The sequence below is a fragment of the Vombatus ursinus genome, unplaced genomic scaffold, assembly GCF_900497805.2.
Source record: "Vombatus ursinus unplaced genomic scaffold, bare-nosed wombat genome assembly UNPS02006211.1, whole genome shotgun sequence".
NCBI lineage: Eukaryota > Metazoa > Chordata > Mammalia > Diprotodontia > Vombatidae > Vombatus > Vombatus ursinus.
Genome location: NW_020945989.1, coordinates 1 through 26,311, shown reverse-complemented (window position 1 = coordinate 26,311; position 26,311 = coordinate 1). Strand labels below are relative to the sequence as shown.

The 26,311-nt window shown below is 42.8% G+C and overlaps 1 protein-coding gene across 1 annotated transcript; it reads right to left on the bottom strand.

The window, feature by feature from the left end:
* On the bottom strand, positions 1-24,469 carry LOC114032961 (28S ribosomal protein S18a, mitochondrial-like). The gene is made up of 6 exons (XM_027848408.1): positions 24,310-24,469; positions 10,850-10,881; positions 8,917-9,024; positions 5,269-5,392; positions 4,739-4,808; positions 1-1,331 (listed from the first exon to the last, which is right to left on the bottom strand). The coding sequence occupies exons 1-6, from the start codon at positions 24,419-24,421 to the stop codon at positions 1,187-1,189; spliced, it is 591 nt and encodes a 196-aa protein (XP_027704209.1). The 5' UTR covers positions 24,422-24,469; the 3' UTR covers positions 1-1,186.
* Between the last annotated feature and the right edge of the window lie 1,842 nt (positions 24,470-26,311).

Genomic DNA, 26,311 nt, shown 5'->3' with positions numbered 1-26,311 from the left:
TGGATAACTGAATTGTCTTTATTCCTACCAATGAAACCATATGAACCAGGACAAAACAGTTCTGGAACCTTTTCTAGCAGCTGGCTGAGCATAAGCAAGCCTCCTCAGAGGCCCCTGGTTTCAATTCCTCCTTATCTGTCTGTCTCTTCCCCAGGGTCCTGGAGTATCCAGATGGAGAGGGGCAATGCACTGGTTGTGCTTCGAAGCTTGCTCTGGCCAGGCCTGACATTCTACCATGCTCCCCGGACCAAGAATCATGGTTATATTTATGTGGGCACTGGTGAGAAGAACATAGACTTGCCCTTCATGCTATGACTGGGGTGTGCCTCAGCCTGGGTACTACTTTATATGCAGAGAAACTTGAATATTTTCATAAACTCACATGAATTTATTATGTGTTTACAGTGTACTTGCCTACTTCCCTCCTATGCTTGTAGTCTTTGAGATGGCCACTCTGGTGACAGAACAGAAGGTAGGAGGGATGCAGGTGACACCTGCCAATATGCTCCTGGGAAGGGATGCCAAAGGGCAAATGTGCAGAGGTGCAGGAGATTATGCCCAGAGGATGGAAAAGCTCACCTGGGATCCCGTCTTTGGGTAAATTACTTAAGTTTATAGCTAAGACACTTGCACTCAGAACAGGTCTCTAGTCTCTGCTTCCTTCAACCCAACCCCCTACTCAGAACTCATAGGCAATCAGGGTCCCAAGACGAAGAGGGTGGGGACACATCAAACTGCATCCTCTTGGAATCCTTGTATTGTCAATTATAGGATATCAATCCCATTATTTCCCAAGTCTCCAAGCTTCACAACTTGATGCTGAGGGTCCAACCTAGTTTCCCAAGAAGTAAGCATACACCAAGTGGTTTAGCAAATGTCTTGTTTTATGACATTTCTTGGGTAATACTTATATCACTCAATCCAAGGATTCAGTCACAGCTGATCATGATATCTTATGGCAGTTGCCAATGGCCTCCCCACAGCTCCATTGGAATCAGGAGCGCATCATTACTGCCTTTCCCTTTGTCCACATCTTGGTTAGGAATAACCAGTTTTGAAAACATTTGGGTGTGTAGCAGTTCTAGGCTAGATTTACCTTCTAGTCTTTTCCTGTTGGAATAATGGGAGACAGCTCCCATCAGCAGGGGTTGGGGATTTGGCCAACATCTTAGAAACCACTCCCTCTTCAATGGTGCATCACTAGGGGTCTGCCTGTGTAATTGACATTATCCTTAAGCAGGGGAGAGCCCACAGCCATTCGAACTTTGTTCCATTTTGGACCTTTCTTTAAGATGGGCTTGACAGAGCGGGGAGCCCAACGAGTCAGGTACCTGTAAAGGGAGGTAGACAGAACAGTATAATGAAGACCTGTGGGGAATTTACTAATTTTGAGTACTGCAGTAGATAAAAAAGTCTACCTGGATCTTGATTCTGACCAACCTGGACTATGGAGAATAGGTGTACTGGCTTTTCCACCATTACTCTGGTCAATCAAAGTGAGCTGCCCTACCACAGCTTCACTCATTTGAAGGGGAGGGAGGGAGCAGTTCTGTACTTCCAGGAAGTAAACAGCTAAGCTTGCTGTAAACAAATGGGGCTCCTAACTGCTGTAGCTGCTGAGTGGGTGTGGCTGAGGTCAGGGTCAGCAGGCAGCACAGGGCCACATGCTTCCTTGGTCTTCATGAATTGTCAGTGTTTGTGTATGCGAAGAGAAGGGAGGAAGCGGCTGCTCAGATCCTAAGTCATTCTTTTTGGCCTTGACCGCAGAGAAAGGAGAGGCTGATATAAGTGCTTGGGCAAAAAAGGCCTTCGCTCTTGCTCATTTGGCTCAGACAGTTGCTCCAGCTCCAGGGGCAGCTCCCTTGGGCAGCCATAGCCTGTGCTTAACCTCCGAGCCCCCTCCCCGATGAGGAATAAGAGCCAAAGGGTGGGAGCTATGGGTGCAGGCTGGATGGGTAAGTTCCTACAACTCTTAGGGAAGAAAGTAACTCTAGGCATGGTCTTTTGGTCTCTTTTGTGGAGAAGAGGGCCAGGACGGGAAAAGAGGCTCACAATAGTGGGGTTGAGGCTTACTTTGTCCAGAATGAAACTTGGGCCACGGCCTGCTCCAGAGGTTCAGCAATGGCAAAGGCTAGCCTCCCCAGAAAGGGCCCCAGCCATGCCTGGAAAGCCCTGGCTCCTATTCAACATGCTTGCCTCACCCAGCTGTGCTCTAAAGCCCCTTAACTGATATATTTCAACTGTGCTCCACTGACCTGTGGCTCCTTGAAGATGAGGATGCTGCCCTTCTTTGTGCCCTACAAAGAGGGAAAAAGGGGAGCCACTTCCAAAATGGAAGAACAGGGTGTAGGCACTGAGATGGCCCCAAGGACTAATCCCAAGGGGAACCAGGAAGCCAGCAGAGGTACCTGCCTATATACCAAGGAGAGGGGCTGGACATGGAGGCAGACCCCTGAGGATGAAGAGTACTTCATCTTGGCTATTCTGCACATTAACAATTCCCTGGATTATATTCCTGTTTAGACTGTGCACACAGGAAAAAGAGATTGGATCAGGGAGAAAATGGAATGTTTACTGCTGTCTACTATAGGAAGTAATTGCTTACTGGGAAAAATAGATTGAGGTACCCAAGCAAATCATTAAGCTAAGCAGTTTCTCTGGTGCTGCTGGCCCAAAGCTATTCTCTCTCCCTTTGCCCTAGAAGGATCTGACCTGAGAGTGAAGTTCCAGCTAGCCTTGGGCCTAGTGTAAGTGCCACAGAGAGTAGCCAGCTGGCAAGGGAAATGGCTGGAGGGGCTCCAGTAAGCTCTCTGGGAACAGCCAAACTCCAGGAACAATCCAAGTTCTTGTCTCAGATCAGTACCTTTCCACCTCTCTTGAAGCAAAGTAGTTATGGAGAATAGGAAACGATAAAGCTCAGACACCATTGTGGGACCTCCTTTGGTCCCCAAGTCCAGCTGGTCTTTTTTTTTTTTAAAGTGAGGCAATTGGGGTTAAGTGACTTGCCCAGGGTCACACAGCTAGTAAGTTATCATGTGTCTGAGGCCATATGAGAACTCAGGTCCTCCTGACTCCAGGGCTGGTGCAGGTGCTCTATCCACTGTGCCACCTAGCTGCCCCTCCAGCTGGTCTTAAGGCTCTACATATAACTCAAGGCCCTTCCTTGTAAAGGAAGTTTCAGTTTCCTCTGTGCCCCTTTTAGCAATCCTATAGTCTCTACATCAATATTGTGTCACATTAAAGGACAATGGATTTAAGGGGAGGGATTCTTGCCTTTCTTCAAAGGCCTGAGAGCAAGATGAATTGTGTCCTTGGACTGACTGTTGTCTTTTACAAAGCCCAAAGGAGGTGAAGTCCATCCCCAAATGCCACACACAGCAGATATGGGTAGGGCAGAAGGCAGGAAGAGGTTGACATGTGTCCTATGTCTCCTCCAGGCTGCTGCTGGATGACTTAAGCTACCAATGTGGGAGGCACAGGTGGAAGTGGGCTTGGTGCCAAAGCTATGGCAAAGCAGTTTCATGCTAACAAAATTAATGCAGCTTTACCTCCAGAAGCAACACGATGCATCCCAAACAAGCCCCATGGTCCATTAATACCCCTGCCACCTGCCCACCGTCTCTCTACAATAGCAGAAATGTACTGGTTTCGCTGCTGCTTCAGTTACCCAGACTCTGCATTTCCTTAAGACACTCCCAGGGAGTGAGGGAGATGAGGAAGGAAGCTAAGAAGGCACAAGTCTTGCTTTGTGAAAACCCTTAGCTGAGCCAGACACACATGCTCCTTTATTGAGAGTAAGCTGCCAACAGCAGCATGAGAGCAGGGGTGGAGATGAGGGGAAAGAGGACACACAGTTGGGTTGGAGGTAATCAGAAAAAACCCAAAGACAATTTTGAATAAGCACATCTACAACAAAGAAACATCCCAGGGTTGGGTGGTAAAAAGAGAACTCAGAGCACAATTCTATGGAAGTTACAAACTTCCGCCCATTTTGGAAACCAGCTGCGTTTCAGCAGAGCTGGTATAAGGGCAAGGAGTGGGTCACGTTCCAGAGCTTAACCTCCCACTCAAGTAGTCAGTCCCTACACAGCTCTGCCCTCCTATAGTCACATCTACTGTCACACCAGGACCACAAAAAATCTTGAGGACTGTCTACCATTTCCTATGTCTGTTTCTGCCCTTTGGTAACCCCAGAGCTGGGAGAGAGCAAGGATATTAAAAGTTCAGAAAACTATTCTGGCATCCCCATGGCAACAGAGTGTGATGTCATAAACAGGGGATTAACACCTACTAATGCCCAATAAGTAAGGCTAGTTGACAAGATGTACTTTTCAGCTCTAACTCTTACTCTTCCCTAAGTTCCCTTATAGAAAGACAGAGGAGGGATCCCAGGGGTCTTTCTCTCACCCATACTCCAAGCCAAATGGACCGTGATCGATGTAAACTGCAGCTGAGTGGGGGAAGGGAAAGGAAGGAAACAGGAATTAACAGAACTCTGTGTCCCCGGATGTGGGGTGATGATTGACTATGCTGCTATCAGAGACACATGTACCCTCAACTTCCCTTGGCTGTGGGCCTCTTTAAGTAAATGCTTTCTAATCCATAGAGCCATCAATGGCTACACAGTGAACGCTGAGGGGCCATGAAGTAACTAAATGGATGTTAGGAGGGGAGTCACGACTATCCTGGAGGTCCTTAGCTGCAGCCATCCATCATGACTAGTAGCCAGTTCACTCACCGATTGAGTTGGGGTTTTTTCTTGGGAACACATCCTTCTGGAAGCTTAGGTCTATGATTCGGTAGCAGACCTAGAGGAAGGGAAGCGCGTGTCAGGGAAGCTACTGTACAGCTCCTCCTGAATTCCTGAGATAAGGTCAAGCTGTAACACTTCTCTTCTATGACGGAGTAACTGCTTTCATGGGCAGCTGAGTGGCACCATGGAGCACAGAGTGCCAGGCTTGGAGTGAGGAAGACTTATCATCCTGAGTTTAAATCTGGCCTCACTTACTAGCTGTATGACTCTGGGCAAGTCACTTCACCCTGTTTGCCTCAGTTTCCTCATCCGTCAAATGAGCTGGAGAAGTTGCCAAGCAAACCCCAAATGGGGTCACAAGGAATCAGACATGACTGAAAATGACTGAACAACAAAAACTGCTTTCATCCCAGCTAAACACAGGGAGTACTGTGGGAACAGCTGGATATCTTATGCCTCCAATATTTTTGAGTAGGGGGCTCACTTCCTGAGGTGGAGGAAGGGGTGCAAACTACCTGACCGGTGAGCCATCTTCACACACTCCTCCACTTTCCGATGTTCTTCCAAGCATAGACCTGTGATTCTCCGAGGCAGCATTCCCCCATTGGGCCGGATGAACTGACTCAGCAGTAGGACATCCTTCAGGGCATGGAAAGAGAGGTAGGATGGTAGAAAAGAAGGCAGGATTGGCTGACCGCCAGCACTTGGGAACCCAGAGTAAGACAATCAACAGAGGTTACTGTCACTCAGACTCCTGTCTTCACAGATGCCAGGGTGTAATAAGACATTAGAAATCTGCCCATTGCTACTGTACTCATATCCCAGACCTCTGAGGACAGGAATGGGTCAGTCAGGCCCAAGTTAAATCCCAAATGTCAACAGGAGATTGGTGAATCCTATTAATAAAGTCAAGAGCCCTGAGCTCCTACTCTAGGGCTTTCTTTCAAAAATAAAAGACCAAGTGGTCTTCCAGGGCTATATCCCAAAGACATCATAAAAATGGGAATAGGACTCACATGTACAAAAATATTTATAGCAGCTCTTTCTGTGGTGGCCAAGAATTGGAAATTGAAGGGATGCCTATCAAATGGGGTATGGCTGAAAAAGTTGTGGTACATGAATGTAATGGAATACTACTGTGCTGTAAGAAATGATGAGCAGGAAGACTTCAGAAAAACCTGGAAAGACTTGTATGGACTGATGCTGAGTGAAGTGAGCAGAACCAGGAGAACATTGTACACAGTAACAGACACATTGTGCAATGACTAACTTTGATAGACTTAGCCCTTCTCAGCAATGCAGGGATCTAAGACATCTCCAAAGGTCTCATGATGGAAAATGCTATCCACATCTAGAGAAGGAACTATGGAGTCTGACAGCAGATCGAAGCATACTATTTGCTCTTCTTTTTCCCTTCTGTTTTGTTTTGTTTCTTCTTTCTTGTGGTTCCTCCTATTGGTTCTAATTCTTCTTTACAATATAACTAATGTGAAAATGTTTAATAGGAATGTATATGTAGAGACTATATCAGACAGCACAATGTCTTGGGGAGGGAGGGAGGGAGGGAGAGAAAATTGAAAACTCAAAAGCTTATTATGGAAGTGAATGTTGAAAACTAAAAATAAATTAATAAAAAAAATTAAATTAAATAAAAAAAGGCCAATTCTATTCAAAGGGCAGAGGTAGGAATTTTTTTTAGGAACTAAAGCATTTCTTTATAATTTTATTATGAATTTAAACACCAAAAAAGGGCATTTTCATAAATACAACAAAACATAAAAAGATTTGTATATGAAATGGTAAATCTCCATTTCAAACCATTTGCTTTAAAAACAGCAACTTAAAAAATATCTGTACATTACTTTCAAAACTGCCTTGCTAGTTTGTGCTTCTTTCTGAACTTCTTTTTCACGTTTTCAATGGCCCTGTATTTTGGGATCACTATTGCTAACCCTCCCTCAATTAAAAACCTAGAGAAAAAAAACAAAAACAAAACATAAAAACCTTGTAACAAGCATAGTCAAAACAAATCCACATAGTGGCCAAGGTCAAAAACCTCTTTATCAGGAGGTGGTTAACATGTTTCATCATAAGTCTTCCAGAGGTATGGTGGATCATCGTCTTTAAATAAAAGTTAAGTCTGAGTCTTTCAAAGTTGTTTTGTTTACATTATTATTGTTATATAAATTGTTCTCTTGGCTTTGCTCACTTCACTCTGTATTAGTTCATATGTATCTTTCGTCATTTCCTACAGTTCAATAATGTTCCATTTATTCATATACCACAATCTGTTCAGAGAGGTAATATGAAGTACCCTCTTTAGAGTTTAGTTCTCTTCTTTTGCTAAATCATTGCTTTTGATGGGATTTGGGAATATGAAGGATCTCTTTTCCTAGATGGAAAGTATATATGACATACTGTTGTCATGGCATGGGATGGGATGGAGGAAACCCAGGACTACCTTTGTAGCCAAAACATGACAAAGTAGGGCATACACAGCTGACATGCCTTGGTAAGGTACCATCTGAGTCCAGCTACATGTTCAGTGGGAGTTGGAGTGGGCAAAGGCTGTGAATGAGAAGAGTATGAGGGGTCTGGGGTAAGAGGAGGGAATCATCATCGTCTTCCTCCATGGTGACAAGATGTATGTGCTATGCTAGTTTTCACTCTGCCTGTCATGTTTCTGCTAGGCTTGTCCAGCTTCTCAGGCTGCTTTGGAGGGAACCCAGGGTTAAGTACAATAAGAATCAGCCACAAGACAGGAAGACATCCTGGAATCTTGTGTAGCTGGGAAAATGCCATGAGAACACAAAGTGGGGTTAAATAAAAATTACCCCTCCACCCCTCCTCTAGGGGCCTGACACACCAGCCTCAGTGGTCATGTTCCATGAAATTAACTTGCTGCACTGCCGGGAGCCAAGCTGTGTAACAGCAGATTTGCTTTAATCACTGGACAGCTCCTGAGGGACACAGGCCCCCAGTTCCCACCCCTGTAATCTTCAACATCTGATGAAAACAACTTGGACTGGATTAACATGGGCTAATAAGCCAGACTCACAGCCCCAGCCCCCTGCAAGCACTGCTGAGTGAGCTAGCTCTATGTAGCTCGAGTACATTCTGAGTGGAAGGGGTGAAAGCAAAAACAAATTTAGCCTTCACCTTACAGGGGGATTGGGTTTCTTCTGATGGATAAAAACAAAGCCAAGTACGGGCTGTGCATTTCCTGGAAAAGCCAGTAGGTAGAGTGCCCCTGGGGCACTGATGCCTGTGTTTGGTAGCTGGGCAGGTGTGGGCTCTTACCTCCCTCTAATGCTGCTGCATTCTGAGCAGTATCACCAACCCTAGTACCAAACATATGACATAAGAAGCTAAATCTAGGCACCACTTAACAGGAGGGCCTGGCATTTCAATTGGGTTATCAAACTTCTTACTCCAGGTGGCCCTAAGGGGTGACCACCCTGGAGAATCATTTGGGTTATTATGCCTCATAGGTATATGCTACCCTTTCACCACATGACTGGATTGTGGTTCTTGGACCCTTTCAGAAGGGGCCAAGAAACATCTGTCTCAGTTCAAGCCTACTTGATGCATTTATTTTTTAGGTCTGGTTTCTTGTGGAGTTGGTTAGCCCAGAATCCATATCGTCTACCATGTCATGGAAAACTCAGAAATTGCTAAGGAGCAAGGTAGTTTTCATTAAAGATATGATTTGTCACCGAGTCTTCCACTCCACCCCAACCTCCAGCTCCTCTAGAAATGGTTACTTTCAAAGTGACAGAGGTATCAGGGTCCAACAGTAAGGAAAAATGTCATAGCTGCTGGGCAACATAGAGCAGTGGTCAAAACCACTCCTGGATAGCAAGGAAGGTTCTTTGTAGCTGAAGTGGAAGTATTCTGTCTAGCCCATTTGGGTGTCCTCAAATATATGTTATGGGAGAAACCCAAACAAAATGTGATGAGGAAACACAACCAACACAGGAAGGGCTAGAGTGAAGAACCCAGGTATCCCTAATCCTCAGTCAAACCTTGGACCAAATTCTCTCCTCTCTACATCGAGCAGCAATAGGCAAACAGGAGGACCAAGTCATACTTAACAAGTGTAAGAGATACTTGTACCTGTGGCTAATTCTCTTTGGGCTAACCTAGTCAGAAGGTGCACTCACCACATAATTATACTTGTGTTTCAGATTCCAACGACAGATTGGGCACTGGCCAGAGGGGTTAGGAGGATCTGTTACCACCTTGGAAGTTTCTATGATTCGCCCTTCAATCTAAGAAGTAGAAAGGGAGAGGTCAAGTATTGAATAAAACATCTTATATAATATAGACAGTAAATATGGATTATGATGTAGAAACTGGGGTTGAAGAGCAGCTCTCTTTATTGAAGGTCTATTGGCAGTACCTGATTCAACAAATTTCTCTAGCCTGAAGTGTCAACACTTTTGCTGAATAGAGGATAACAAGTTAGCCCTTGGTTAGTTAGAAATGAATAGACTATAACTTTTTCTTTGCTACAAGGAAAGATTCTGGTGGGGAGGAGAAAGAGAAGAATCATTGGAAGTAATACTGACAACCCCCCCCCCCCCAGGCATCAATAAAACATTTTAAAACTGTGAACAGGCCATAGAACCATGCTACTACATTGGCCTATTAGAACCCACCTGTCCCTTTTCAGGGGCAAAGATATCAAGGTGGGGGATTGGAGGAAGAGGGCTTCATTGGTATGGACGTCACCTTTCAAAACCAGATAAGGTCATATAAGAAATGAGTTCAACTAGTCTTGGCCTGGTTTATGTTTTCTGCTTGTTATAATGTAGGCTTGAAGTTGCTAAGAGCAACAAGCCGTCAATCCCAGCTGCCAGCTCCTACTGGAAGTGGAGGTAGAAAGTAATGCTAGAAGGAAATCGTGGGGTGTGGAAGCAGAGCCAAGGACAGCACTAAGAACCTGCACCTTTCACAGACATGCGACTGGTCAGAAGGAAAAAGGGGCCAGAGTCTGTGACTAGAACATGGAGGGTGTGGGGCTTGAGGGCTGTGAGAAAAGGTAAGACTCTGAGTGAGGCTGAGTCATGGCAGGACACAAGGGAACACTTTATTAACAGAGCTTGCAGAAGCACAGGACTTTGTGATGAATTCCAGATCCAGTGCCATGCATACGTGCCTTCTTCAGATTCACTTGGAGAATAAAGAAAACTTTTCCCATCTCCCAGCTTGATGGTTTTGATCCTTCTGGCTTGGGGTCTTCAGAATGAATATTTGCCCTACTCCATAACTAAACAGGGGCAAATGAAGGAGACATGCTTTTGGTGTTGGGGTATAAAGTGATGACACGCGCCGGTTTTTTGGTGATACAAAGGGCGGGAACCCAGGCTTTCTACAGGACAACTGACCTCACCACGGCTGGCTGATGGAGTGGTGGGGCAGAAATCGTTTTGAGCTGTGGGTTCAAGTCCCTTGAGAGCTCTCTGAAGGGCTCTAGTTGTGGGGCTTTCATGGAAACCAGTGAGAACAGATTTTAAAAAAAAATTAAGGAATCTTGGCCCAATGACTTTAACTTGAGAGGGCCTAACCACTGGTACCTTAAAAATTTCAGTAATGGAGGAGACAGGCCACAGCGTCTGACAGAAGGCAAATGTGCACAAATGATACTATTCCTCAACTGTACTACTACAAAAAACAGCTTTTAAGGAGATAGGAAAGGAGCTGCAGTATAGGTTTCTGGCTCTGGGCCAATTCAGTGAGACTCTCTAGTTTTACTACCTCAGTTTCTCTTTCTGAAAACTGAAAATTCCATAACCTGCCAAATATAACATCGACGAAGACCTCAGTGACTTTGTAATTTAAAGGGCAATGTGAATCCAGGCCATTATCAAGTACAGTATCTCATTCCAAGCCTAGAGACTTTCTGACTAAGCCATGACAATCCACAGCTAGAAAGATGCAGGTTCTAGGATTTATGGTCCCAGAGAGAGCTGGTTTTGGATCCAGGAAGTCCCCAATCAGGGCTAGTCTTCTAATAATATAATGTAATAATGTAATGACTCAGCAGTTCCAAGAATGACAGAAGTTCCAACGAGCCAATGCTATGATACTTACAATAGTTGTCTTCCCTTCTTGGATCTCCACCACTACAGAGACAAAGGAGAAAAATGAGGTCAGCTGTTTAATAAGAAACAGGAAAAGTTTCAAATCACAAAGCTCAAATTTTACACATGCAAAAAGTAGAACATAGATCTTGTGAGCTCCCATGAGCCCATCCAGGGCAACTTTGAAAAGAGAATGCTTATCGGATTTGCCTTGGCTCCCACTTTGGGATTTTAAGAGGTTATGGGCCCTACATGGTCCCCCCTGAAATTTCCTTTCCCTTTAAAAAGCTGATAGGAAGATTTCTTTGGGTCTTTGCATGCTGAAATTCATTTGGCTCTCAATCCAGAAGCACTTTATCTCTGACATTTCTCTCTAAATGACAACAGATTCTGAGGACTTGGGGGATGACTTGCCTTGCTGTCCTTCACAAATATCACCTGAGTCTCTTTACAGTAACAGCACTGAAGAGACTTTAGTAATTATCTAATGGCATTTAGCCCTTCGCAAAGAGAATTACAGAAAAAAAGGTCCACAGCCTCTAAGAGTTTGCAAATGTTAAGTGCCAAGAGCCAAGGATCATACTAATCTAGCTCCTAACAGGCCCATAGTGGGTGAGAGTACATACTCATGAGAGAAGGGCATTGCTAATATTCATAGAGACAGATTGTAGAGGTTTGCAGTACAAGAAGAGGTAAAACTCTTTAGTTTCCTAGCCCTTTCAATCTCTTTGCAGAGTTGTAGCATGATACTTACACAGGGAGATGGAAGGTAGGAGTAAGAAAGAGGAAGTTCATCTACTTCACCAGAGCTCTACAAAAGCCATACCAATTCAGTGAGAGCCCCTGGAAGACTTGTGGGACTAACGACTAATTCTCTATTCTCTTGCCTGTCATTGCTGAAGCAGTCAGAGTAGGATGAGCTGATAGCAGGGTGACCGTTCTAGCAAAGTCAAAAGGAATACTGAAATAACAGTCCTAGTTTATAGTTCCATAGAAATTTTAAGGTTTACAAAGCAAGGTCAGAAGGATGGCATGACTTACCCATGCTTGTAAGGGTAGGAACTACAATTTAAATCTAGTCTTATGACTCTACAACTTCAGGCAACTTGTACAAGTAGGAGATAACACAAGAGCCTTTTTTACTCTCTTGATATGTTCCTACTCATTTGTAATTAAACCAATTTTTATAGTCCCTTCACCTCCCCAAGAAAAACCTTGGACACATAAACCAGGCTGTGACTACCCTCCAGGCCACTAAAACCACATCTTCATGGCACTTCAACTACTGTGGACCTATTACACCCATTTTTACTGCCTGAAACCATCCAGCACGAAGAAAAGACTTGGTACTAAAAATGAGAGAGAGAAGAAATGGCATTGGGTCTGCGTTCACATACAGAGGAATATAATGGAGCTAAAAAAGCCACTCTTTTTTCAGTGAGAAATGTCAAATAGTCCCAAGCACAAAAAGAGATCTTGGAAGAATTTCAAAAGGACTTTAAAAACCAAATACGAAAGATAGAGGAAAAATTAGGGAAAAAAATAAGAGCAATCCAAGAAAATCAAGAAAATTATGAAAAGAAAGTCAAAGAACCTGAAATAGAGACTCAAAAACTTAAGGAAAAAAATTTCTTGAAACTAGAATTGGGCAAGGGGAAGCTAATGGTATTCTAAGACACCAGGAAATAATAAGACAAACTCAAAAGAATTAAAAAATAGAAGAGAAACTGAAACATTTCATTAGAAAAAAAAACTGATCTGGAGAACAGACTAAGGAAAAATAATACTCCCAGGATAAGGAGAAAATATTGGAAGCAACAAGAAAAAAACAATTTAAATATCATGGAGCTTACAATAAGGATTACACAAGACCTAGCAGTTACTACACTGAAGGACTGTAGGCCTTGGAATACTATATTCAGTAGAGCAAAAGAACTGGGGTTACGGCTAAGGGTAACCCAGCAAAGTTAAGTATAATTCTGAATGGAAAAAAAAAGACATTTAACAAATTAAAAGACTTTTGGGTTTTTGGGACAAAACCTTCAGAACTTAAGGGAAAATTTGACATGTAACATCCAGGAGAAAAATTGTTTACTTCTTATATGTGACAATATCAGCAGTACTTTTGTGACTGTTATTATTTGGGTAGTTTGAAAGAAAGGCTGGGGCTGAGCTGAGTATGATGGGGTGATTCTAAAAAAAAAAACTGTAGGAAGAGATAAAAAGGAGTAATTATCTCACACAAATGAGGTATAAAAGAAAAAACTGATATAGAAGAAGCTAGTATGGGGGAGGGAGGGTAATATTGGGAATGTGTTAAAGAGGGAACAACATATATATCTAGAAGGGTATAAAAGTCTTCTAAATTCAGAAAGAAATAAGAGGGCAAGGGATTAGAACAGGAGTGAGGAGAGGATAAAAGAGGGACTCTTGGAGGGGTGGGTAGGTTAAGGAATAGGAGGGCAAGGTAGCGGACAGAAGTAAAACAGAAGAGTGAGAAGGGATACAGTAAATAGGGTGAGAAAGTGCAGAAAAATAGGAAGGAGGAAATAAACAAGTAATTGTAGCTTAGAATGTGAAAGGAATGAATTTACCCATAAAATGGAAGTGGACAGCAGATTAAAAATTTGAATTCAACAATATGTTGCTATAAAGATGAGAGATACACATAAAGATAAAGGACTGGAGTAGAATTTATTAGGTTAAAAAAAAGCAGGGGTAATAATCAAGATCTCAGACAAAGTTAAAGTTAAAATAGATTTAATCAAAAGAGAAAAATAGAGAAAGTACACTACATATCAGCAATATTATTCAATATTGTTTTAGATCATTTAAAATAACTAGACATATAAAATACCCGAGTGTATACCCGCCAAAACAGACACAAGAACTATACGAACATAAATATAAAACACTTTTTTATACAAATAAAGTCACATCTAAATAACTGAAGTAATATTATCGTTCATGGGGTAGGTAAAGCCAATATAATTTTTAAAATGACAATTTTACCTAATTAATCTATTTATTCAATGTCATCTCAAATTACTTAAAAATTATTTTACTGAGTTAGAAAAAACAATAGCAAAGTTCATTTGGAAGAACAAAAAGTCAGGAATTTCAAAGAAACCAGGGGAAAAAGATGTAAAGGAAGTAGATTCAGCAGTATTAGACCTTAATTATATCATAAGATAAGAGCACTGTTAAAGTATAAAATGGATAATTCTGATTATTTTAAATTAAGATTTTCTTGTATACATAAAACCTATGTAGCCAAGAATAGAAGGAATGCAGAAACTTGGGAAAAAACTTTCACAGGCAATCTCTCTGTTAGGATGGTACTGATTTGGAATATGGTAGTAGTGTAGAAAATGATGAGCTGGTTGATTTAGAAAAACAAGACTTAGACTTATGAAGGAGGATTCAATCCACCTTCAGAGAAACAGATAAGTGGAAGGAAATAAGCACAGTACAGTCTTACATATATGTGTATGAGTGCATATGTGTATGTTTATAAATACCTATGCATATTATATATATTCTTTAGGGTGAGGGGGAAGGGAAAGTAAAAAAAATGAAGTAAAAAGTACACAGCAGAAAACAAAAGAAAACCTACAAGGAAGCAATGAAAAGCTGGCTAGCTTTGAAAACAGTATGTAGTATTTATTTATTATATAGATTTTCTTGAAATGGAAATTTATTATTTTATATTGAATCCCCTCTTATGTTCTGCTGTATACATGACAACGTCCCACCCTTCTCATTTTGTATTTAAGTTTAAAAAATTTTTTAAATTTACAAAAAAGAATGCATTGGGAAATAAGTGAGGATATCATAACCCAACGAGAAGCCTAGAGCACTGAGGATCTATTAGCTCTGAGATTCCCATCTAACAGGACACAGAAACTACCTACAATTGTTACTCCTTTTCTCTCTAGACCAGACTATGCAGGCAGGCTCATTACCCCACAATTTCCTTCTTCAGATTTAACATCAGAAGCATAAGCAGTATCAAATGGTCAGAACAGCCCTGTAGTTTCCCCTTTAGAGAACATTTCAGTATCTGATCAGACTCCTGATAAATACATAATCAGAGAGGAGTGGAACTCAATTGGCCCATGGGTATGGAACAGAGCACAGCTACAGAACTGGTGGGAAACATCGGAGTTCACTGAACAGTGACATTACCAGCAAATAGGATTTCCAACAAGGAAAATAAAGAAAGGGCATCCTTGGCCCAGCACAGGGCTGAATGAAAACAAGGTACCATGAAAAATCTGCAGATGTACAAACCAAGCTGAAGGCAGGATTGAGGACAAGTCATGGGTAACAGGTTGGGGCTTGGGGGTGGGACCCGGCCCGTTTCGGAGAACCACAATGGGAAACAAAAGGAGACCGATGAGGGTACCACCCAACTCAGAGCAAAGCACAATGCACTGAAACAGAAATTGGATAAATATGTGTTCACTTGTCTATGGAGGCACTTGGGTCCCAACCATGAGGTAAACAACCCTAACAAAACACACACCACTTACGGCAATGAACCAAACCCTGAAGTCATCCTATTGGCCCCTGGAAAACAGATCAAAGCACATGGCAAACTCCACTGTTCTAGAGATTCCCCACACAGCAAATGCAAGCCAATAAATCATCTTATTATAGGCAAGTGGGTAAAACAACAGGCAGATACTTATCTAAGAGATAATTTGTCAAACCAGAATTGACCTTTGATAGGGGAGGTCTCTCAGTGGAAGGGATAAGGACTAGGCTGGAGACTGGAATAAATCCAATGAGACATTTTGTAACCATTAAAAATGAGAGATAGAAATCAAATATTTCTGAGATATTCATCACCCAAAACAAAAAATGTCAGAACCAAACAAAACCTGAGATCCAGTTTTCTCCTGGCTGCTATTCCATTTACTACCCATTCAAACTGAATGGGGGGAAGGGCAGAGAAAGGAAAGGATTCTGAAAATTAGAGACTTATGGATAAAAGGCTTAAGAAAGATAGTATTCTCCTTGTATGCTAGGATGTGGCTGTGACAGAAACATAGAGGAAGGACTTCTCAATGTGACTAGGCATTAATCGTGCACATTAAATAATCTGCCCTAAAATCATGTCATAATTTTCCCCATTGTACCATATAGGGTAAAGAATTACAGAGGCAGACTATACAGTCCTTGCCCTGGAGGGTGAAAGGGAAGTAAAACAAATACAATCAAGGAGTCCAAGTATAAAGGCCTTATAAAGAGGTCATGTTAATGCTTTGGTAAATAAATTCCAAGGAGGGGTCCAAAATGAATCAAATTATACCAAATAACAACTGGTGAGGCTCCAATGAACATAAACATGTGATAAACGCAAATATAATGAATAATTGCAACTCTATACACTCTAAGTGCTTAATATCATAAGCAGGAAAGTGTCAGTCAAATAGCATTTATGAAGTACCTACTCTGTATGTGCTAGGCATTATGCTAAGCACCGGAGACAGAAAGCAAGGCAAAAAACAAAGAGTTCCTGCTCTTAAAGAGCTCAGTCTAATGAGGGAGATAACATGCAAACAATTCTACACAAACGAGATATACACAGGATGAATTGGAGTCTCAGAGGGAAGGCAATGATATTCAAAAGGACTGGGAAAGGCTTCTTTCAGAAGGTGGGAGATTAGCTGAGACATGAAGGAAGCCAGGGAAGCCCAGAGGTGGAAATGAGGGAGAGGTCAGCAAAAAGGTTCGGAGTCAGAAGAGAGGAGTGCTGTGTTTGAGGAACAGCAAAGAGCTAGTGTCATGGAACTACAGAGTACGTTCAGAAGAATAAAATATAAGATGAGGTAAGGAAAGATGAAGGATACGTGGTAGGCAATCAATCAACCAACATTTATTAAGCACCTACTATGTGCCAGGCACTGGGGATACAAAAAGAGGCTCAAGATAGCCCCTGCCCTCAATGAGCTTATAATCGAATAGGGAGAGAGAAGAGGCAAACAAATATGTACAAGCAAGTTACAGACAGAATAGGAAACAATTAACAGTGGAAAGGCACTGGAATTAAAAGGGGCTGGGGAAGGCTCCCTACAGAAGGTGGGGTTTTGGAAGCCAGGGAAATTAGGAGGCAGAGTTGAGAAGGGAGAGCATTCCAGGCACAGGGAATAACCAGGAACCCAGTATGACTGGACTGAAGCAGCACATGTGGCGGGGGAGTAAGGTATAGGACTGGAAAGGTAGGAGGGAGCTAGGTTACAAAGGGTTTTGAATGTCAAGCAGAGTATTTTGTATTTGATCCTAGAGGTAAGAGGGAGTTTACTAAGTAAGGGAGTGATATGATCAGATGTGTTTTAGGAGAATCAGTTTAGTGGCTGAATGGAGAACTGATAAAAGAGGGGAGAGATTTGAGGTAGGCAGACCACCAGCACGCTATTATAATAATCCAGTTACAAGAGCCCACACTTGACTGGTAGTAGTGTCAGAGAAGAGAAAGGGGAGTATATGAGAGATGTTGCTTAAGTGAAATTGATAGGCCTTGGCAAATAGCTTGGGCATGGAGAGTGAGAGGGAGTGAGGAATCCAGGAGGATTCCTAGGTTGTGGGCTTGAAACACTGGGAGAACAGTGTTACCTTTTACAGTAACAGGGAACGTTAGATGTGAGGAGAGTTAGAGAGAAAGATAATGAGTTCTGTTTTGAACATGTTTAGTTTAAGACATCTACTGGACATGCAGTTTGAGATATCTGAAAGACTCTTGGAGATGTGAGATTGGAGGTCAGCATAGAAGCTGGGGCAGGATAGGTATATTTGAGAATCATCAACATAGAGATGGCAATTAAATCCATGGGAGTAGATGAGAGCTCCGAGTGAAATCAAGGATTAGGAGATGTTTCTATAGAAACTGCAGCCAACACCTAAGTGAGACTATTTTCAAAAGTCTACATAAAGACAAGGTCTTAAGTAGAGTTTTGACACTGGGAAGGCAAATAATTTGGTTGAGGGAGAACACTTCATGTGTGGGAACGGACACTTACTACTGGGAAAACGTGAATATTTCACAGAGAACAGCAAGCAAGTATGATCAAAACTGAGAACATAGTTGGAAATGTGATGAATGAATGAAAAAAAAATTATTAAATGCTTACAGTATATCAGGGAACTGAAAACAAGCAAGACAGTCCCTTGTCCTCAAAAGCTTACAACCTGGGGCAGCTAAGTGACTCAGTGGATAGAGCATTGGCCCTGGATTCAGGAGGACTTGAGTTCAAATCTGGCCTCAGGCACATATGACACTTACTAACTGTGTGACCCTGAGCAAGTCACTTAACTCCATTGCCTAGCCAAAAAAAAAAAAAAAAAAAAAAAAAAAAGCTTACAACCAGATAAGGAAAGACAACACATATTCAGAAGCTAGGGGAAGGGAGTGTTGGCTGAAGCTATGGTGAGGAATGATTTGTAGCTGTCCAGGAAGAAATGTGACATTTTTTACCAGCAACAGTAAAAACTCCTCCTTGAGCCTAGCCCTAATCCTTTAAAAAAAAGGTCAAAAACTGCACTGTATAAGCTTGCCCTCTCAAAGAAGGGAGAGGGGAGGAAAGAAGAAAAGGAGAGAGGGAGACAGAGATTTTGGAGCTCAAATTTTCAAAAATTTAATATTTTATTTTTCCCCAATTACATGTAAAAACAATGTTCAAAATGTCTTTAAAATTTTTTGAGTTCTAAATTCTCTCCCTCCCTCTCTCTCTCTCTCCCCTCACCCTCCACTGAGGCAAGCAATTTGATATAGGTTACACATGAGCAGTCACGCAAAACATATTTCCATGATAGTCATGTGGTGAAAGACAATACAAACAAAAAAACAAGAAAAGTAAAGAAAGAAAAAGTATATAGGGTAGCAAGGTGATGCAGTGGATAGAGCTCTGGCCCTGGAGTCAGGAGAACTTGAGTTCAAATTTGGCCTCAGACACTTGATACTTACTAGCTATATGACCCTGGGCAAGTCACTCAACCCCAATTGTTCCAATCCCAAAGTCAAACTGTGTTAAAAACAGTTTTGATGTGTAATTGGGGAGGGGGAATAAAATATTAAATAGTTTTTAAAAAGTCAAAAATTTTTTTCAATTAACAAAAATCCCCTTCTCTCTCTCCCATCCCCTCCTCAAAAAAACAAAAAACCCAAACCCCTCATGATAAACAAACCCCCTTGACTTGTATAGTCAAATGTAAACTTGATTCTTGACATATATAAAACTTCGACATTGGCCACATAAAAAAAAAGTTTCAATTCAAACCCTGAGTTCATCACCTCTCTGTTTGGAAGTGGGTAGCATGTTTCTTTGGAGTCCTCTGGAATCATGACTGGTCATTGCACTGAAGAGAATTCCTAAGTTTTTCAAAGTTATTTGTCTCTATAACATTGTCACAGTGTAAACGATTCTCCTTGTTCTGTTCACCTCACTCTGCATCAGTTCATACAAGTCTTCCTCGATTTCTCTGAAACCACTCTCACCATCATTTCTTACAACAGAATAGTATTCCATCACATTTATATACCATAACTCATTCAGCCATTCCCCAATTGGTGGGTATTCCCTCAGTTTCCAAATCTTTGCCACTCAAAAATAACTACTATAATTATTTTTGCACCTTTTAAGAATTTGTTTTGCTTAGAAATAATCCCTCCTTTAATCTACTCTCTCTCTTCTTCCCTTTCCCTTCTGTCTCCCTGTTGAGTAAAATGTATTTTTATATCCAACTATGTGTGTATTTTCTCCTCCTCGGACCAGTTTATGAGAGTGAGGTTCAAGTATCAACTGCCCTCCTTCCCCCTTCCTCCCTGTTTATATAGACTTCTACTTATACACCATGATTATGTGAGATACTTTTCCCCACTCTTCCTCTCCCTTCCTCCCTAGTATATTTCTCTTCTCCCTTTCCATTCTTCTTTTAAAATTATCAAAACATAACAGGATCATTCCCAGGTCCTTTGTCTATTTAGACTTTTTATGACCCTTGATAGTCAACCAACCAATAAATATTTATCAAGTACCCTCTATGTTTTTGTACTAAGTACTGGAGATACAACAAGATAAATCCCTACCCTCAAGGTGCTTACAATCTAATGAGGGAGAAGGCATGAAACAAATATAAACAAAGCAAGCTATAAAGAGAATAAATAGGAGATAATCAACACAGGGAAGGCACTGGAATGAGAATGTAAAAAGTTTATCTTTGTTTAGGGCCTTATAATTGTTTGCTCATGTTTACCTTTTTAATGTTTCTCTTGATTCCTGTTTCTACACTCCAAAATTTCTATGCAGTTCTGTTCTTTTCATCAGGAATACTCGGAAGTCCCCTATTTCATTACCTGCTCATTTCCCTCCCTGTAGTTTTGCTGGTTAAGTTATTCTTGGCTATAAGCCTATATCCTGTGCCTTTGGAATACTGTATTTCAAATTCTGCTACTTCATCGTGGTGATTGCTCTATCATGTATGATCCTGACTGTAGCTTCTAGGTATTCTTTCTTTCTGGCTGCTTGAAGTATATTTTTTTCTTTGATCTGGAAGCTTTGGACTTTGGCTATGATGTTCCTGGAAGTTTTTATTTTAGGGTTTTTTTTGTTTTGTTTTGTTTTTAAAGAAGGTGACCAGTGTTTTCTTTCTATTCCTAACTTTGCCCTCTCGTACTAAGACAGGGGTGGGGAACCTGCAGCCTTGGGGTCACATATGGCCCTTTGACTGACTCCAAACTTCACAGAACAAATCCCGTCAATATCTTTTGATTTGTTCTGTAAAATTTGGCTCAGTCAAAAGGCTGCACCCAAAGACCTAGAAGGTCACATGCTGCCTCCAAGCTACAGGTTTCCCACCCCTATAAGACATCTGGGTAGGTTTTTTTTTTTTAAATGATTTCTTGAAACGTGATGAGTAGGTTTTAATTTTGGTCATGGCTTTCAGGAGATCCAGTGGCTCTTTAATTTTCTCTTCACAACCTAATTTTCAAATCAGCTGTTTTTGCTATGAAATCTTTTATTTTTTCTGTTTCTTGTTTTTGGCTAGGCAACGGGGTTAAGTAACTTGTCTAGCATCACACAGCTAGTAAGCATCAAGTGTTTGAGGCCAAATTTGAACTCAGTTCCGCCTAACTCCAGGGCCAGTGTTTTATACACTAAGCCACCTACCTGTCCCAAAATATTTTATTTTCTTCTATTTCCCCCCAGTCTCTTGTCTTTGTTTTAATATTTCTCGTTGTCTTACAGAATTGTTAACTTCTATTTGATCCATTCTAATTTTCAGGGAGTTTGTTGCTTTGGTAATGTTCTGTATCTCTTGTGTCAAGCTGTTTAATAACCTTTCAAATTCTTTTTTTTTTTTGGTGAGGCAATTAAGTGACTTGCCCAGGGTCACACAGCTAGTAGGTGTTATGTGTCTGAGTCTAGATTTGAACTCAGGTTCTCCTGACTCCAAGGTCAGAGCTCTAGCCACTTTGCCACCTAGCTGTCCCAACCTTTCAAATTCTTCCACAGTTCTCATTTTTTTTTCCATTTTTACCTGCTAGTGCTTTCATTTCATCTATAAAAAACATTTAAAACACCCTATTTCATCTCCTCCAGGAATTCTAGTTCAACTTGTGCCCAAGCTATGGTTTTTGCTGAAACTTTGTTTGTAGAAGTACTCGAGTCAATCTCATCTTTTGGGTTTGGATCTTGAGTATCCTGGTAACCATCAGTTTTTTATGGTAGAATTCCTTTTCTGTCTGTTCATTCTTCCAACCTACTTCCTGACTTTGGACTTTATGTGAGGGCCAGGCTTTGTGAACTTCTGAATCGAATGTAAGGGCTGAGCTAATGTCCTGTAGGGCCTTGTGCTGCTTTCCTGGACGTACTAAGTGTTGTGTTATTCCAGTATAACACAAGGACAGCTCAAGCCGAGGACCTGCAAGCTTTCAGTGCTCTCAACCAACATGGGCAAAGTCCTGGGCAAAGTCTGATTGCTCCCCCCCCCCACCAAATCTGAGCTTTTCTTGTTCCTTAGCTCATTTTAGGAATGAGCTACATGCCTGTGGATATTCCTCATTTGAAATCCCGGTAGCGGGGTACTGGACTCAACCACACCGAGCTAGCTGGAAAGCTCTGTTGGTTCAGAGTGACAGAACTGAAGGCTTCACTTTAGTCTTGGATTCCTACCCTGGTTATTCCCTGTATACTTCAGTTGGGGGTGGGAGGATCTAAGATCCCATTCTGTTCCTGAGGTCAAGGGCTACAACGCTGCTCCTTGCTCAGTTAACAGACTAACGGTCCAACACTCACTCTGGAATAACATTCTTGGACCAACGTCTCCTCCACCTGCCCAGAATCTGTGACTCTAAATTCAGTAACTTGTTCCTGTACTGTGCACATTGGGTTCCTCTGTGCTGGATCTAGGACCTCTTCCTGTCCTAATACACAGCCTCTCCCTGCACTAGAATGCTGCTTCTGGCTAGACTCCATTCCCAGATACAGTTCAGATCTGTCTCCCTTTATCAACCTAGGCTGGAAAAGTGACACCGTATGATTTTTTTTTTGTTTATGATTATGTTCTGTTATCTAAAAATCCTTTACTTACCGATTTGGCCATGGTAAATGTTTTCTGAAAGGCTAGTGACAGCAGGTAGATAAGAGAGTGAACCAAACATATCATATGGGGGGGGTAACAAAAATCGAATAATTACCCCCTCTTCCACATAATTCTTTTTCAGTCTTACTGTGACCTTAAGAGAAGGGATATTTTCAAATATATTAGATGAGTATTTCACATACAGTCACTCATGTTAATTATCCTTTTCTAATTCGTTGGGAAAAAAAACACGATCTTTTTCAGCAAGGGAAGGGGGTCTTAGAATTTTATAATCTACATGCAACAATATGCTCATACATTAGCTGGGCTGGTCAAGCTCATTGTGTAAGCTTTGAAGGTAGTTTAGCTTCGTATTCTTTTTTTTTTTAAAGCAATATATGGTAGTGAAAAAAAACCCCACTGATTCTGGAGTCAGAGAACTTTAGTTCAAATCTTGACTTTGCTACTACTCATTAATGTTGTGACCTTAGGCAAGTCATTCAGCCACTTCAGTTTATTCATCTGTAAAATGAGGGCGTTGGCCTATATAATGTATAGTGTCCCTTCCAAGTTTAAATCAATCATTGAATCAATGAGCATTTACTGTACACCTACTATGTGCCAGGTAATTTGCTGAAGATGTGAAAAAAGAAAATGAAAACGGACCTGGCCCTCAAAGGTCTTAAGTGAGGGGGAAGGGAAAATAACATGTAGAGAAGCACTTCTTCAAAGTACCCCTCCAAGGTGTCTTTCAAGAGACCAGCTCATCCTGGTTCCATTATCCTTCTTCCCATCGATTGGTAATGTTTATTTCTCTGTAACCATTTCAGTGCCTGGTGTTAGACTCCAAGGTACTCCAGGACAGTCGCTGCGTTCTCTCTGTGTCTCTCTTTCCAAAGGCATCTTTCCACAGCTCCTGGAGTAGGCAGTCAGTCCAGTCATTGATTTTCTATTCTAAGAAACTGCTCAAAGCTCTTCCAACCAGGCCCTCTCCCCTCTGGGAAAGGAAGAGGTAATATGCTTGGCACGTTGTGAGTTGTGGTCTCTTCAGAAAGGACCCACGAGTCCTTGCCTCCCAGACTTAAGGAATCTCTGCTGGAGGCAGCAGCAAAATAAGAGGGAAAACTATTCAGAAACAATGCAAAAGACCTCCTCATTTTAAGGAAGAAGAGGCCAAAGGAAACGGCAAAAAGCCCTGTCACCGAATCTGATTACTTGGAAGAGGTCAGAGCCTGGACACCCTTATGAGGCCTCCCCAGAGAGTAAATCCAGAGGGTATTCACAGAGTAGAGATGGATAGGTCAGCTGTACTTCTCGTTCACACAGCTGCTGGGGCAATCCTGGAGATTCAACAGCAACCACTGACCAAAGGGCCGTGTCTTCCCCCCTCCTTTTACAAACTGAGCAGCCTCGGGGTCCCACAGGGTATTCCGGGATTAGGGGTGGCTCTAGAGAAAAGGGGAAAGGAATCCTGGGTCACCGGCCTCAGGGCCACCACGATGAAAGGGAGGCGCGGGGTGATGGGGGGGGTGTGATCTCGAGACCCCTGAACCGGGCGCGGGAGAAAGTAGAGAGCGCGTGACCCCAGGGGGGGGGGGGGGGAGCAGCGCGAGAAGAAAGGGGAACGCGCGACCCCAGGAGAGGGAGGGGGCGCGAGACTCCACACTAGGGGAAGGGGGCGGGGCGCGAGAGAAAGCGGAGAGCGCGCGACCCCGAACTGAAGGAGGTGGGGGCGGGGAGGAGCGCAGGAATAAGAGCCTTGGAGAGAAGCGCGCGGCCTCTGGCTCAGCTCAGCAACACCTGCAGGAAGAGCGCGCGAAGAGGTAAGAGAAGGGTGGCGTTGGATGGCGGCCACCGAGGCTGCCAATGGAGCCCCGTACTCACCTTCTCGGAGGCCCCGGGCCGGAAGCCGAGCCCAACTGACTTGAGCCGGCCCCTCTAGGAAACCTCGGAGCAGCCGCCTACAACCTGACAACAGTACCCTGAAGGCCGCCATCGTGAAGATCACCTGTGACCGCCTTGCTCTTGCGCTTCTTCCGCTTCCGGGGCAGCTGGCACGCAATCGCACTGGCGAAGAGGGTGTCCCTCAGCATGGGGGCCGCCATCTTGGTTTCTCTTCCTCCAGTTCCCACTTGGGGTGGGGGTAGGGAGACAAGCGCTGGAAAGTGAGGGCTTCTGCCTTTGTTGCATTCCCTCGTCCCAGGGCCAGCCTTCCTCCTGAAATATACCAAGCATCGCCCACCTCTCCTTGGTTAGTCCGCAGCAACTCTTAGGTTATCCGGGAATGTAGTATCTAGAAAAGACCTTTGATACCATCTGGTCCAGAGCCCTCCCCCATTTAACAGAAGAGGAAACAGACTCAAAGAGATGACGTGACCTGCCCATGGTGGCAAAAGCTGGGCTTCCTTATTCTTTGTAGGACACCCTTTCCACTGGCAGCAAGGTGGCACTGTGCTGGCCCTGGATGGAGTCTGGAAGATTTGAGTTCAAATCCAGTCTCAGACATTTACTAGCTGTGTGACCCTGGTTTTGTTGTTCGGTCGTTTTGTTTAGGTTTAGGGGTGCTGGGACCCCGAAATAGCAAGGCTGGTCCTGCCTCTAATGAATTCCACCCAAGCCTTCTTTCAGCCAGAGACAGGATTTATTAGAACACCAGTCAAGGTTGGGGTAATTCTAAAAATCCGCCCTTTGGTAGAGGAGACTCTTTTTATAGGAGAAAGATCTGGATGGGAGTGGTCAGTACGCCGGGGTAACTGAGAAGTAACAGAAAAGGAACCATACACTGGACAAATGCTAGGGACCTGGACCAAGTGGCCATGGGACAATGGAGTCTAGATGGAATGGAGGGTGGGGCTGGGCTAGGTTAGAGGTAATAGAGAATTGGGAGATTGGGTGTAGGCCCCAATGAAAGGCCAGTTGAGAGGATTACTGGGTTGGGTGGATGACTCAGGCCAATGCCAGAGACTTGACCAGGTATGGAACTTCAAGGACAGTTGGGGGGGGCAGGGGGATTCCCAGGGCCCTTACCCGATCATTTTCAACCATGTTTGGTTTTTTGTGACCCCATTTGGGATTTTCTTGGTAAAGATACTGGAGTGATTTGCCATTTCCTCCAGCTTATTTTACAGATGAGGAAACTGAGGCAAACAGGATGAAGTGACTTGCCCGGGCTCAGTAAGTATCTGATTTGAACTCAGGAAGATAAGGCTTCCTGACTCCAGGCCTGGCAGTCTATCCACTGACACACCTAGCTGCCTTGTGAGCCACTTAACCTCTATGGGCTTCCGTTACCTCAACTGTAAAATGGGGATAATAATAGCACCTACCTCTCAGGGTTGTTGTGAGAATCAAATTTGCAAAGTGCCAGGCATGTAGTAGAAGCTATATAAATGCTTATTCCCTTCCCACTGCTCCATACTGCCTCTTACTTTTGCCAGGGACTTCACTATAATGAGGTGGGTAAGTGTGATCTTTATGAACTATAAGGGTTGCATGAATATGGGTGATGGTTTGCAGTCTAAAGCAATGCAGTATGGTAGAAAGAGCAATGAACTTGAAGTCTGGGAACCTGGGTTTGAGAATCCGTTCTATTACTTTTTAGTTCTGTGTCAAGTCACTCCCTCTCTTTGGGCCTTAGTTTCTCAGATGCTGCCAGATCTTTCCAGATCTCTTATGCTTTATTTGTGAACTTGTGTCTCGACAGCACCTATCAAAGTGCATATGTAGATGAATACATGATAATATAGTTCAACAAATGCAGAACTAGATATGACTGGTATGCCAACAATATGAGAAAAGGCTAATGTGACCTTTAAATGTGACCATTAAATGAGCCAGAGTGGCCAGAATAAAGAAAGTGGTAGTTTTACTGTACTCTATCCTGGCC

Coding starts and splice junctions, on each gene's coding strand:
- LOC114032961 (XM_027848408.1), bottom strand. CDS start 24,421: ATGGCGGCCTTCAGGGTACTGTTGTCAGGTTGTAGGCGGCTGCTCCGA. Junction 9,025..10,849: donor AAGAAGGGAAGACAACTATT/GTAAGTATCATA, acceptor TCTACTTCTTAG/ATTGAAGGGCGAATCATAGA. Junction 1,332..4,738: donor AAAAAACCCCAACTCAATCG/GTGAGTGAACTG, acceptor CTCCCTTTACAG/GTACCTGACTCGTTGGGCTC.